Raw genomic sequence first — 13,610 nt, 5'->3', positions numbered from 1 at the left:
CCTCCCACACAGCAACTCGAATGGGGAAAACCCTGGATTCCTGGGGTACTTCCCTGTATGCGAACAGCAGGTGGGGTAAATACTTGTCCCAGTCCAGCGGATGCTGGTCCATAAATGTTTTCAGCATCATCTTTAGGGTCCCATTGAACCTCTCCACCAGCCTGTTGGACTGAGGGTGATATGCCGAGGCCCAGGTGTGCCAGACCCCACACTTCTCCCACAAACACTGGAGCAGGGTTGACATGAAGATGGACCCCTGGTCTGTAAGGACCTCCTTGGAGAACCCCTCTCTGCTGAAAATGGTCAGCAGCGCGTCTGCCACAGTGTCTGCCTCGATAGAGGACAAGGCCACCGCCTCAGGGTAGCGCGTAGCGAAATCTACCACCACCAGAATGTATTTCTTCCCCGACTGGGTCGCCCTGCTGAGGGGACACACTATGTCCATAGCCATCTTCTGGAAAGGCTCCTCTATGATGAGCAAAGGTCTCAGATCTGCTTTACATTTATCCCAGGCCTTCCCCACCCTCTGGCAGGAGTCACAGGACCTGTAGTACTGTTGGACAGCGTCAAAGACCCCGGGACAGTAAAAGTTCTGCAACAGTCTGCGGCGGTACCTCTGGGGGACCACTACCTGCCTCCTGGCTTTCCATGGTTCTGTTTGCCCCAAACCAGCCCATTCCCAGTACAGGAACCCCGTCTCCCACAGGAATCGCTCCCGGTGGTCCTCCCCCAGGTGTCCTGCACCGCTGTGGCCAGCCAGGGCCCTCAGCTTCTCTAAGGAGGGATCCTCCTGCAGCTCCGTCTGGAATTCAGCTGCTGGGTTGGAGAATACAGCCCTGGTTGGTGGTGCCTCAGTTTCCCCACCTTGGGACAGAGGCTCTGGCCCAGCCCTGTCAAGCCCTACCCTCGGTGCTTTGGTCCCCCCTTCGGGATTTCCCATGTCCCTCGCTAGCTCTGGCTCTGGGTAAGGACCAAGGCGCTCTGAGTGCCATCCGGCCAGTCCTCCAAGTCATTACCCATTACCACCTCAGTAGGCAGGTGATCGTACACCCCAACATCTTTGGGTCCCTCCATAGCCCCCCCCCATTTCAGGTGTATCCTTGCTACAGGTGGGTGTGGTCCCAGCCTTGCCCCCTTACCCCTGTCCCAGTTCCCCTCCTCCTCCCTCAGAGACACAGCCCTGCTCCGGGCCCCAGCAGGGAGGGGGGGTGCGGAGAGGGGTAAGGGTGCTGGCTTTCAGCACCCCCACTATTAAATGTGTTCCAACGCCACCGTGTGCATGGGTCTGTAGGTATGCATGTGCATCCATGCACGCGTGTGTGCATCCATGTGTATACAGGCATGGGTCTGTGTTTGCATCCCAGTTCATACCGGCATGCAGGCTTGTGTGCAGTTGTGTACATCCACGCATGCATGTGTGTTCATCCATGTGTGTACATGTGTGTGTGTGTGTGCATCCAGGCATGCATGTGTGTGTCTGGATGTTGTGGACATGTGTAACAGCTCCCAGTGCAGCCGGCGGCTCCAGCCCTTGCTGTGTGGCAGAAACATTAACCTAGAGTCACTCTGACCCGGGTCCTGCCAGTAAACTCCAATCTCTTCCCACAGCCCTGGATGTCACCCTGTTATAACAGGGGAGGGGGCAGCATGCTGGACTCTGGTCCCCCTCTCCCCCCACCTTGCTGGGATGGGGGGCAGCTGGTTCCCCCCCGCCCCGCTCCTCCCCTGTTCATAGACACATGGCACCCCTAGGCCTCACAGCCACAGCACCCGCTTGCCCGGCGGGGACAGAGCACCGCTGTGGGGGCCTGGGTGATGGGCACACAGCCTCACCTCCCCACACTGAGGACCACAGTGCCACAGAGCCTGCTACACAGGAGGGGACCGAGTCCCTTAATATCTGTCAGCCACCCCTGGGCATCCCCCTGGGAGACAGGCCCTGGGGGCTTCGTGACTGGATGGGGACATCGGGGGTGGGGAGACAGGACCTGGGGATTCAGGGCTTGAGGGCACTGTGCGTGGGTGGGGGGTGGGGGCAGACAAACCCTGGGAGTTCAGGGGGGAATGGGGTCTGGGGGCTCAGTGATTCGGTAGGGGCCAGTGGAGGGAGACAGAATGGGGTCTTGGGGCAGAGATCGGTCCTGGGGTCTTGGCTGGGGGGGAGGAGACAGAACTTGGACGCTCAGTGACCTGGGGGGAGACAGGGCCTGCGGTCTCAGTGACTGGGCAGGCATGGTGTGGAGATGGAATTTGGGGGCTCAGTGACTGGGTGGGGGGCAGCAGGGGGAAGAGAGAACCTGGGGACTTGGGGGGGGGACCTGGGGGCTCAGTATCTGGGTGGGGGGGGTGGGAAGGAGGTGGAATCTGGGGCAGCAGGGGAGGATGGGCTCAGTGACCAGACTGGAATAGCAGGGTGAGGGAAGTTAGAACCAGGGGTCCCATTTTGGGGGGGGGGATAGGGCCTGTGGGCTGAGTGACCAGATGGGGGCAGTGGGAGGGACAGGGCCTGTGGGCTGAGTGACCAGGTGGGGGCAGTGGGAGGGGGATGGGACCTGTAGGCTGAGTGACCAGGTGGGGGCAGTGGGAGGGGGACGGGACCTGTGGGCTGAGTGACCAGGTGGGGGCAGTGGGTGGGACAGGAGCCGGGGGTGTGGGCGGACAGTAGCTGGGGGTGTGGGCGGACAGGAGCCGGGGGTGTGGGCGGACAGGAGCTGGGGGTGTGGGGGGACAGGGGCTGGGGACGCAATGAACGGGCAGAGGGAGGGTAACTCAGCAGTGTGTTTATTGATCTTGGAAACAGCAGCCAAGGGTGAATCCTCAGAGATAATGTTCACGGGGTGGGGGGGGGGGGAAGGAGGACAGGTGAAGCAGACTCCCCAGGTCAGTCAGGGTGTGCAGCCCACACCCCATGCTCTGTCCCCCAGTGTCGTCGTCCCCGCCAGTCTCAGACCCACTCTCCGCTCCCCTACGCTAAAGCTAGTGGTGCCGCTCTGGAGCTGCAGCCCGGGGGGAGGGAAGGGGGGTGCGCTGAGTCGCTGGCCGCAGGGCTCACAGCACGATGCAGAAGAGCCGCTTTTCGCGGAAGGGGTTCTCTGAGGAGGGCACCGGGGTCACCAGCGGGTCCTCTTTGGCGTGCGCCTCGCAGTAGGCCAGCAAATCCGCCGCCGCCTTCGACACCTGCCACGGGGAGGAAAGGGTTAAACACGCCAGCGGGAGCCCAGGGAGAGCACCCTCTGCTGGCCACAGAGCCACTGGGCGATCTCCCAGCCAGTGCTCCCCCCACAGCCAGCTCCTGCCCCACTCCCCACAGTGCCCCCTGCTGGGAGAGGCCGGAGCTGGAGTAGCCGGGAGCTCCCCCCCACAGCCAGCTCCTGCCCCACTCCCTACAGTGCCCCCTGCTGGGAGAGGCCGGAGCTGGAGTAACCGGGAGCTCCCCCCACAGCCAGCTCCTGCCCCACTCCCCACAGCGCCCCCTGCTGGGAGAGGCCGGGGCTGGAGTAGCTGGGAGCTCCCCCCTCAGCCAGCTCCTGCCCCACTCCCCACAGCGCCCCCTGCTGGGAGAGGCCGGAGCTGGAGTATCCGGGAACTCCCCCCACAGCCATCATGCAGAGGGATGGCATTGGGGTGGGGCTTCCACAGCAGTGGAGACAGTGGCACGGGGGCGGGGCTTGCACACCCATGTGAGGAGGAGGCGGGGGGGGGGGAGAGAGTCACACCTTCATGCGGTCGATGTTCACCTCCAGCTTGAGCTGCTCCACCGTCTTGCGGGCCTCGGCGATCTTGGCCATGTTGTTGGACATGGTTCCCCAGCCAGGCGCTTGCCCTGCAGGGAGCCGGCGGGGAGGGGCGAGTGGAGCGGGGGGAATAAGGGGAAGTGGGGGGGGGGCAGAGAGAGCAGATGTAACTCATCGCGGGCTGCTGTCACCACCGGGACACCACTCCCCGAGCCCCAGGGCCGCGCCTGCCCCTCGCACGCTCCCAGCTCCCGTCTATAGGGGGCGCCAGCTCTGATCCAGCCCCCTATAGCGGTGGGGACTGGATGGCTCAGGCGGGCGGGCAATGGGATACGGGGCCCTTCCCCTCCAGGTGCTGGCTCCAGGATGGCTCCTGGTCAGTAGTGACAGAATCATCCGCGCTGAGTGGCTCCTATGTGAGGCATTGATGGGGATCTAGGGTGACCAGACAACAAGTGTGAAAAATCGGGACACGGGGTGAGGGGTAATAGGCGCCTATGGAAGAAAAAGCCCCAATATCGGGACTGTCCCTATAAAATAGGGACATCTGGTCACCCTATGGGGATCTCAGTTACAGAGCACCCCCATGCGAGCGGAATGGGGGGAAGATACACGCTCTCCAGCTGCATAGAGCTCGTCTTCCCGTCTGGGGAAGGAAGCCGAGTACATGTATGTGTACGTGTGTATGTTTGCGTGTGCCTATGAGCTCACCCTGCCCCCCACCCCCACCCCAACCCTGAGCTCTCTGCTCCACCCACGCCTCCCCCCAGCACGGAGCTAACCTTTAAAGGGAGCTCAGTGGAGCCGCTGGGCCAGGAGGGGGGCTGCAGATGAAGGGGGCTGGAGGTTGGCTGTGCTGGGGACCGCGGGGAGCCCACCGCCTCTGACTTGATCCAAGGAAGGGAAATTAGCCACACTCCGGGAAGAGGGGGAGCCGTATCTGGGAGGCCTGGTTAATTAGGGCCGCTCAGCGGTTCCCCCTCCCCTCCAGCCCTGCCCGCAGGAGGCCCCTGATCAGCTATGCTCAAAGCAGCCGGCTAATTGCCCAGCCAGGTGCAGGGAAATGTCACCTGTTCCAAGGCTGGCACAGGGAAGGCCAGCACTTAAGTGGCACAGCAGGGCGCACTGCATGGCTAGGAGCCCGGGGCAGGGCCTTTAAAGGGACGGTGCCTGCAGCCTTTACCCAACCCACCCGTAGCTGTGCGGGGACCGGGGGTGGAGGGTGGCCTGAAACACCGCGAAGCTTGGCAGCTCTAGGTTCTGATCCGGTCTGTAAAATCCCATGAAGATAGCTCCGGCGGGGAAGGTCCCACCGATCAGGACTAGGAATATTGGGGTGACAGAGTCTCCGTCAGGAACGGGGGCCCGCCTGAACCCCTCGGGCAGAGGCAGTTATTAAAATACTAGGGAAGGGGGTGACTGGAAGGTTAGTGAAACGCAGAGAAGTTTTTCTAAGGGGGTCGGTTAGAGTTTGGGGGTGATGCTTCAAGTCAAATCCGCTTGCTTTGTGCTGTAAAGGCCCCCCATCCCCACCCCGACCCAGTTCTTCCGCACAGAAAACGCCAGGGGAGCTGTATAGGCATCTCATTTGCGCGGCGCTATGAGCCTGCAGGGTGAATGCCGTTTGTAAGCGAGGAAGGCCACTTGCACGTGAAACGGCAGAGCTAAAGGTACATGTGTTGCTGGCGTGCGCTGGCACGCTGACGTGCATCCACGTGCAAGTTAGTGCCAGGGCATGTGTTAGTGCACGAATGCCTGCATGCATGTCTGAATGGATGTGTGTGCCCGGGCGCAGGTTCTTACGAACGTTTGTGCCTGTGGGAATGCGGGCATGGGAGTGCATGAGTGTGCAGATGGGAGTGCAAGGACTTGCACATGTGTGTATGTGTGCAAGGGCATGTGAGGAAAAGGGCTTATGGGCCTGCGAGGACAAGACCATGGGGAGGGTATGTGTGTGCAAAAGTGTGCACACGAGAGTGCAAAGACTTGCACATGTGTGCATGGATGTGCACGAGTGTGCATGGGCATGCAGGGGGGGTTGCACACGGTGAGCGTGAACGGGTGGGCCCGTGCAGACACGTTCCCCTGCTGAGGAGATGTCCCAGGCGCCCTGAAGTGCCAGCTGCATTCCTCTCCCTGCCCCAGGCCCTCCCTAGCTTCGCAGCTGCCGCTGGGGGAGATGCTGGTCCCTGATCTCTGCTCTCAGCAGGTAAATAACGGAGGGGCTGGGCCTTGGCCGCTTTGCTTTTCAGTTCCAGATCTGTCCCCCGCCGCAGGGACCTGGAATCTGACCCCTAGCCGTTGCTGGAGGCACAAACGCCCTCCCTCCTTCCAGCTGGACTCGTGCCCTCTCTGGGAGGGTCACCGGCCCCAGAGCTCTTGCCCGGGTGCCAAGCCAATGCATGGCACAGCTGGCTCTGCACTGCCACTGGCCTGTATGTGGTGGGAGGGCAGAGATGGGGCAGGAAAGAGGGGGCACCGGGGGTTATTACAAATCAAATCTCCCACAGGCCCTTGGACCACTCCGTTCCAGCGTGGTGAGTCGAGGCCCCAGAGCTGGGTGGAATGCGTGTCCCCTCGCCTCAGGAGAGTCCGGGGCTGGGGCTGGTTCTGGTGCTGACCCAAATGGATCGGAAGCTGCTGAGCCGGCAACACCCATCCGGGAATCTCACTCAGTTTTAGGGGCTGCAGGATGGATCCGGACCTGCTTAGAACTCACCTTCACCAGGGATTTGGGCTCTTCGGCGGCAGCTCTCGGAAACAAAGGTGAGCTGGGGATAAAGAGTTTTCAGAACTTCTGGGGATAGATCGATCAACCTATCCCCGTACACCCCTCTATCTATCTATCTATCTATCTATCTATCTATCTATCTATCTATCTATCTAATCTATCCCCATACACCCCCTCTATCTATCCATCCATCTATCGATCTATCTATCTATCGATCTATCTACATACACCCCCTATCTATCTATCTATCTATCTATCTATCTATCTATCTATCTATCTATCTATCCCCGTACACCCCTCTATCTATCTATCTATCTATCTATCTATCTATCTATCTATCTATCCCCATACATCCTCTTTATCTATCTATCCCCATACACCCCCTCTATCTATCCATCCATCTATCTAATCTATTCCCATACATCCTCTCTATCTATCTATCTATCTATCTATCTATCTATCTATCTATCTATCTATCTATCTATCTATCTATCCCCATACACCCCATCTATCTATCTAATCTATCTATCTATCTATCCCCATACACCCCTTCTATCTATCTATCTATCTATCTATCTATCTATCTATCTATCTATCCCCATACACCCTCTTTATCTATCTATCCCCATACACTCCCTCTATCTATCCATCCATCTATCTAATCTATCCCCATACACCCTCTCTATCTATCTATCTATCTATCTATCTATCTATCTATCTATCTATCTATCCCCATATACCCCTTCTATCTATCTATCTATCTATCTATCTATCTATCTATCCCCATACACCCCCTCTATCTATCTATCCCCATACACCCCTTCTATCTATCTATCTATCTATCTATCTATCTATCTATCTATCTATCTATCTATCCCCATACCCTCCCCCCATCTATCTATCTATCTATCTTCTTACAGCAGTGCCATCTCTGTTGTATCTGGGCAAGATTGCTCAGTTCTAAGAATGGGCAGAGATTTGGGCACGGAGGTTCATACGTTATTCTCAGGCTGGCCCCTGTCACTGGGGGAGTGCAGGAGAAGGAGTAAGTGTCAGCAGCGGGAGAGAAGGGTGGGGTAGAGATTAGGTGAGGGACCTGGGTGTCAGGACTCCTGGGTTCTAGCCCCAGTTCTGGGAGCAGAATGGAGTCTAGGGGGCCAGAGCTGGGGGGTCTGGGAGCCAGAGCACCTGGTTCTAGTCCTGACTCACTGGGGGTCCCTGGGCAAACCCCTTCCTCTCTTTGTCCCTGAGCCCTCCACCCTGAAACAGGGCTAAGGAGCCTGACCTGTATGCTGGGAAGGAGGCAGTTAGTCTTGCTTGGCAAAGGCTCTGAGACGCTTGGAGCGGAGGACGGAGAAGGACCAGATGCCCCCTTAGCCGTGATTGCACCCCAGCCTGGCATCTGCCCCCGGAGGGCAGGGAGACCAGCCCCTGCTGGCACTGTCCGGGGTGTGGGGGAGATTTAGCTGCTCCCTGGCCGATGGGGATCGTGGCTGTCGGATGCTCCGGGAGCAGCTGGGGATCCATGCCAGCTGGGTCCCAGGAGTTCCTAGGGGAGCGGGGTTCACTCCAGCTAACAGGGAGCCTTAGACTCCCCATGTCAGAGCCCCAGCCCAGGGGGGGTTAGGAGGGGGTGGCTCACTTTGGAGGGGACATGGGGTGCAGGGGGGGTGCTGAGCCAGCTCCTACCTGTTGCCAAAGTGTCCGGGTCTCTCGCTCTCTCTGGATGGAGTGGCTCAGCAGCCTCTGGTGTGGAGCGTCTCTGAGTGTCACCTCCCCCTGCCCCCCGGGGGGCGCCGGCTCAGCAGGGTGGCTCGCAGCAGCTGGCAGAGTGGGGGAAGGCAGGGCCAGCACCAGAGCCCCGTGCGGACAGACAGACGCACAGACGTGAGCACGCTCATGGCTGGACAGACGGGCAGACACGGCGGGATGGACACATAGACCCAAGGGCAAACACCCTTCCCTAGCCCCTTGATAGACACAGACACGTGGGCACAGACCGACAGCCATGGGGCACACACACGGACAGCCAGATGGACCGGCACACGTGGAAGGGTGGATGGACCCACATATACACTCACACTCAGGTGCACGCGGACACCCCCCCTCCATGGTTGGACTGACACACACTGGTGCAACTGGACAGCCAGGCACGGAAGCCTTTGTGCACACACACACCATGTGCACAGACACACGCTGGCCCCATGCTCACACACGCTCCGTTCACAGGGCCTGTTCTCTGCCCCTTGTGCCATCATGTGGCCCAGTGCCAAGGGATGCCATGTGCCCCCATGGAAGTGCCCTTCCCCCCTGCCTTCCCCACTGACCCACAGGGAATGTGGCCCCAGGATTCTGGGGGTGCTCTTCTCTCTATCACTGCAGATTGGCCTGTGCCCGGCTCCCCACTGGAGCAATCCCAGCCCCAGAGCAAGGGGTCCCTGGAGGAAATGGCTGATGGGCTGCCCGTATCCCCTTCACCCTCAGCAGGCCAAAAGGCTCCAGGCCTTACCCAGACGGCTCTCGAGATATGGACCCTGGAAGGCTCCAGCTCACGGGTAAAAGGGCACCCCGAGATGGGGGGGGGGCTACCCTGCAACTGCACTTGGACAAGACAATGGGGGAGCAACAAGACCTTTCCAGTCGCATTCCCTGGTACCCAGAATCCCCTGGGGCTCTGCCCATCCCCTTCACCCCGTTCCCTGTTACCCAGAATGCCCTGGGGCACTGTCCATCCCCTGTGCCCCGTTCCCGGTTACCCAGAAACCCCCGGGCCCTCTCTGTCCCCAGTGCCCCATTCCCAGTTACCCAGAATCCCCCGGGACCCTGCCCAGCCCCTGCTCCCTGATTCTCTGTTATGTGCAATGACATTGCTTTGCCTCTCCCCATCCCTGGCGCTGGGACCCCGAGTCCGATCCTTTGCACTCTGTGGCCGTCCTCCCCATGTGCAGCTCTGGCATTGCCCACGTGGGGGCACCGAAGGACAGGGGATCCGTACAGCGCCTGGGAACGTGCCACAGACCTCAGAGCTGGCAGACAGCGGGCAGTGGGGTGGCATGGGGGAGGGCGCCAGGGTCTCTCCAGCTGAAGGTTTCCTCCTCCTCCTGCCCCATGGAGCTCACACCTGGAGAGGGCATGGAGGTCCATGCAGGGCAAGAGGGCCTTAGACATCGGTATAGGCCCTGCCGGGCTCGAAGATGCTGCTGCTCTGTCCCAGAAACCGCTGGGATCTTCACCACGAGCCGGAAACTGACCGGGCTCCAGGGGCTGCCCTCGTGTTTCACGAGAGCGTGCCGTGTAGGCAGGAAGGTGCCGCGGGTGAACTGTGTGCCGGGCCGTGGCCGGCGGTGCAATGGTGTACACGCTGCAGGAGGGCGGGGGGCTCAGGACCCAATGGGGAAGTGACAGCCGAGACGCGGCTCGACCCGCAGCGTGGCAGCACGTGTGCCCACGTGTGCTGCGGTGAGCGTGGCACACGCAATTGTGGTGAGGTGGGACAGGAGCGAATTCCGGGGGAGGCGGGAGATCGCGGCACGGGCCGTGCCCAGCCATGCCAGGAAGCCGCGCCCTCGCGGAGGGCTCTGAGCTGGCTGGGACACGCGCCCCTCTGCCCTGGGGTCACGGGGGAGGCGGGCGCTCTCGGCTCAGCTCCAACCCCATTGCAGCTGCTTTGGCAGCCATAAGGGCCTTGAGGGGCTAAAATTAGCCCCAGCAAATCCCAGCGGAGCGTCTGGAAGGGCCTCACGGATTCCAGACCAGGGGATGGGGGTGATGGAGGGATAGAAAGAGAGGGGACGGGGAAAGGTGGGGGGGGGGGAGAAAAGGATGGGGCAAGGGGAAAGGGAGGAGGGGGAAGAGGTAGAGAGGGTGTGGCAGGGGAAAAGCGCCAGCATGAGTGCTGGAATTGGCTGGCCCCACACTTGAGGGCTTTAGGGCCGCCCGGGGGGGGGGAAGACGAGGCCATTAAAGGAGCTGCATGGCAGGAAGGGGGTCGCTGTGGGGGGCAACAGAGAAAGTTGGCTAGAATGAGGGCGAATGAGCACCACAGGCCCAGGGCCGGCTCTGGCTTTTTTGCCGCCCCAGGGAGCGCGGCAGGGGAGGGCGCCGAGCCCGGCCGCGGCCCCGCTCTCCCCGGGTGAGCGCCGCCCCCCTCCAGGTGCTGCCCCAAGCACATGCTTGGAGGGCTGGTGCCTGGAGCCGGCCCTGCACAGGACCAATCCAGTTCATGGACCAGCTCCCATGTGCACCCTCCCCAGGCCCCACATCCCCGTCCTCCTGGGGCAGGCGGGGGGCATGGATTTCCTCCATCTAGCTCCTTTCCTGCTGTATCCTCCCCTGCAACCCGCCTCTCCCCCTCCCCAAATTACCAGCCGGAAGCTCCGAGCGCCCATATGCCCCCCAGAGGGCAGTGCCGCTCGGGTGTCCCGACACGTTGCAGCCACTCAGACCGAGACTCGCTATTTAATTATTTGTTCTTTTTACTGTTTTCGGTCACCACTTACTGCCAAAGAGTCTGAGGCTTTATGTAGCCTTTGGAGCACCAAGTCTGGGTGACGCTGCCCTCCCTTTCCCCCATAACCCACCCTGGAAGTGGGATTCTCCTGGGCTTTCTGTCCCAAACGGTATTTAGTTTTGCCATTAAATGGCTGTCGCATCCCACCCCCGAGGTGGCTGCATTTCAGTGCCGAGGGAGGCATTGCTGTATAAACAGCTGCTGTGTTCCACCCCAGAGGCGGCTGCATCTCAGTACCCGGCAAGGGATACATCTGTATATAACAGCTGTTGTGCCCTATCCCAGAGGTAGCTGCAATTCAGCGCTGGATGAGGTATCCCTATATAAACAGCTGCCGTGCCCCACCCCAGAGGCAGCCACAATTCTACGCTGTGTAAAGCGACTCCTCTCTATTTTTGTTTAATAGCCATCTTCTCCTAACACTTCCTAGCAGCCGCTGAGGTAAAACCCAAATGCTCCTCCTCCACCAGCCCAGATCACTTGAAGCCAAAGAAGAATCCACACCAGCAGTGATGGGTCTATGACACACACAGCAGTTCCGCTTCCTCACAGCAGGAGGCAATGCTGCGCCCACACTACTCAGGCTGGTTCCAATAACAAACCCTACAACCAAGCAGTATTTCCCTGAGACCGTCAGCATTTGCGGCAAACATTTCCCCTCTTTGGGGCACCCACCCGTTGTAACAACCCCACCCATCTTTCGTATGTTCAGCGTCCGGGGCTGCACCTGCTATGGGCTTGTCTACACTTGACATGTACGGTGGCTACATCTCTCAGGGATGTGGATTCCAGACACCGGTTCCTTGGTAGAGTCATTTCAGCCCCTCCGCACCGCCGGTGCCCTGTGCCCTGGGACCACCCAGCCGAGGATGCCCTGCGCTCCACTGCATCTCCCCCAGCATTCGAACCCGGGGGCCGTCAGAGTTCGAACCCGGGGGCCGTCAGACCTGCGTCTCTGTCCCTGGAGCGACAGGACCGGCTGGCAGCAGGGCTGTCCAGAGAATTCAGGGGGCCTGGTGTTGCGGATTGTGGGGGAGTTAGGGCCCTGCACCCCCGGCTTCCTGNAGTCACACTCCCCTGTCAGCATTCCCACACCCCAGCAAGAACAGTCCCAGTTCGTCACACCTGGGGCAAAGCAATTTCGGGGGCCCCTTCCATAAAAAAAAGTTGCAATACTATAGAATACTATATTCTCATGGGGTACCCTGTGGGGCCCGGGGCAAATTGCCCCACTTGCCCCCCCTCTGGGCAGCCCTGGCTGGCAGAGCCGCCTCCTGAAGCCATGGGTGGCGCAAACCCACGCTGTCCTGGCGTGGGTGGTGCTAGCCCCCGCTGCTGGGAGCAGAGAGCTGTGGGTAATTGTCAGGTGCATTGTGGGGACAGGACCCGCCGCAACACATGTGGCTTCCTAGCCCTGTATCCGTGGCTTGGCCAAGACTGAACTAAAGGCCTCATCCCTGTGGCATGGACCAAATATTGCCACCCTGCAGAAATACTGTTGCAACATCTACTGGCTTAGTGTAGACGGGCCCTGCAGGGAGGCGGCTTTGCTATTCCCCTTGATTCCTCGGCCAGCCCTGGGATTCCTTCGCACGGAGGGCTGGCGTGGAAGGAGCTGGCGGAAGGGTTAACATAATCCTCTCGTCCCTTCGCCCACTTATCCAGAGGCAGGCGCTTGCAATACCGTCGCCATGGCGACGGCACCAGCCAGTTCTGATACCGGAAGAAGCGAGGGGTGGGAAAGCCGGGGTGTGGAATTGGTTCATTAAGATCTGGACGATAGCGGGGGGGGGAGGAGGAGGAATCGGGCACATTCCAGAGGGAAACGAGACAGAGAAAGGGCTCCTTTTAGGGAACAATTCACCTAGTGCTGAGATGCAGCCACCTCTGGGGAGGGGTGTGGCAGCTGTTCATACAAGGATCCTCTGCCCAGCACTGAAATGCAGCTGTGTCTGGGGTGGGATGCATGGGCTCTTTACACAGGGAGTTTTTACCCAGCACTGAGATGCAGCCATCTCCGGAGTGGGCCGCAGCAGCTGTTTAGACAAGGAGTTTCCCCCGCCCAGTCCCCCAGACTTTCTCAGCATTGCTGATTTCTAGTCTGTCAGCCTAGTTCTAGTCACTGCAGGGGGGAGCCTGAGTGGATTCAGCCAGGTGGGACCTAGAGAGACCCTCCCCCCTGCCCCCAGACTAGCATCAAGTTCAGGGCAGGCAGCCCACCCCAGTGTCCTGCCCTAGCCCCCTCACCTCCACCCATGGGTGAGTCTGAAACAACCAGGAACTCACGGGGTGCCCCCAGGGCACTGACATGAGGAGCCAGCCAGCTCCCAGCACTTGCCAATGCATCCCATCATTCCCACCTTGGCTACTCATGCCTGCCCTGTGCCCGGGCACCGGTGCATTGTGGGAAAATCCTGTCCGCTTGCATCTCCTCTGCCCATGCTGTGGTGCTAGGGCCCCCCCCCNCTCGTGCCCTACGGGGGGGGCAGGGTCACCTCTAGCAATACCTGGGGCTTTTAGCTGTAGTGCAGGGCGATCACTACTGTCCGTTCCAGCTGGGGTGGGGGGGGAGACTCAGCGTCGCCCCGCGCAGGGGGGGTTGCGTACATTTCAGTTCAAAGGCAGGGTGGATGGG

At 60.1% G+C, this 13,610-nt stretch overlaps 1 protein-coding gene across 2 annotated transcripts; it reads right to left on the bottom strand.

Annotated features, from left to right (window-relative positions):
* Positions 1 to 2,966: 2,966 nt before the first annotated feature.
* GNG8 (G protein subunit gamma 8) lies at positions 2,967 to 8,388 on the bottom strand. 2 transcript variants are annotated; one of them, XM_034792508.1, is made up of 4 exons: positions 8,155 to 8,388; positions 6,454 to 6,505; positions 3,717 to 3,823; positions 2,967 to 3,177 (listed from the first exon to the last, which is right to left on the bottom strand). In XM_034792508.1, exons 3-4 carry the CDS (start codon positions 3,798 to 3,800, stop codon positions 3,049 to 3,051), a joined length of 213 nt encoding a protein of 70 aa, XP_034648399.1. In that variant the 5' UTR covers positions 3,801 to 3,823; positions 6,454 to 6,505; positions 8,155 to 8,388; the 3' UTR covers positions 2,967 to 3,048. The 2 variants fall into 2 exon arrangements, with proteins under 2 accessions (XP_034648399.1, XP_034648398.1); XM_034792507.1 differs by lacking the exon at positions 6,454 to 6,505 and having other exon boundaries at positions 8,155 to 8,180.
* Between the last annotated feature and the right edge of the window lie 5,222 nt (positions 8,389 to 13,610).

This window comes from Trachemys scripta, chromosome 16 (genome assembly GCF_013100865.1).
Source record: "Trachemys scripta elegans isolate TJP31775 chromosome 16, CAS_Tse_1.0, whole genome shotgun sequence".
NCBI lineage: Eukaryota > Metazoa > Chordata > Testudines > Emydidae > Trachemys > Trachemys scripta.
This window is presented reverse-complemented; position numbering and strand designations above follow the sequence as displayed.

Bases quoted from the DNA above. Each gene is read 5' to 3' on its own strand.
- GNG8 (XM_034792508.1), bottom strand. From the start codon at position 3,800: ATGTCCAACAACATGGCCAAGATCGCCGAGGCCCGCAAGACGGTGGAG. The intron at 3,178-3,716 runs GTGTGACTCTCT...TCCCCGTGGCAG, and splicing joins TGAACATCGACCGCATGAAG to GTGTCGAAGGCGGCGGCGGA.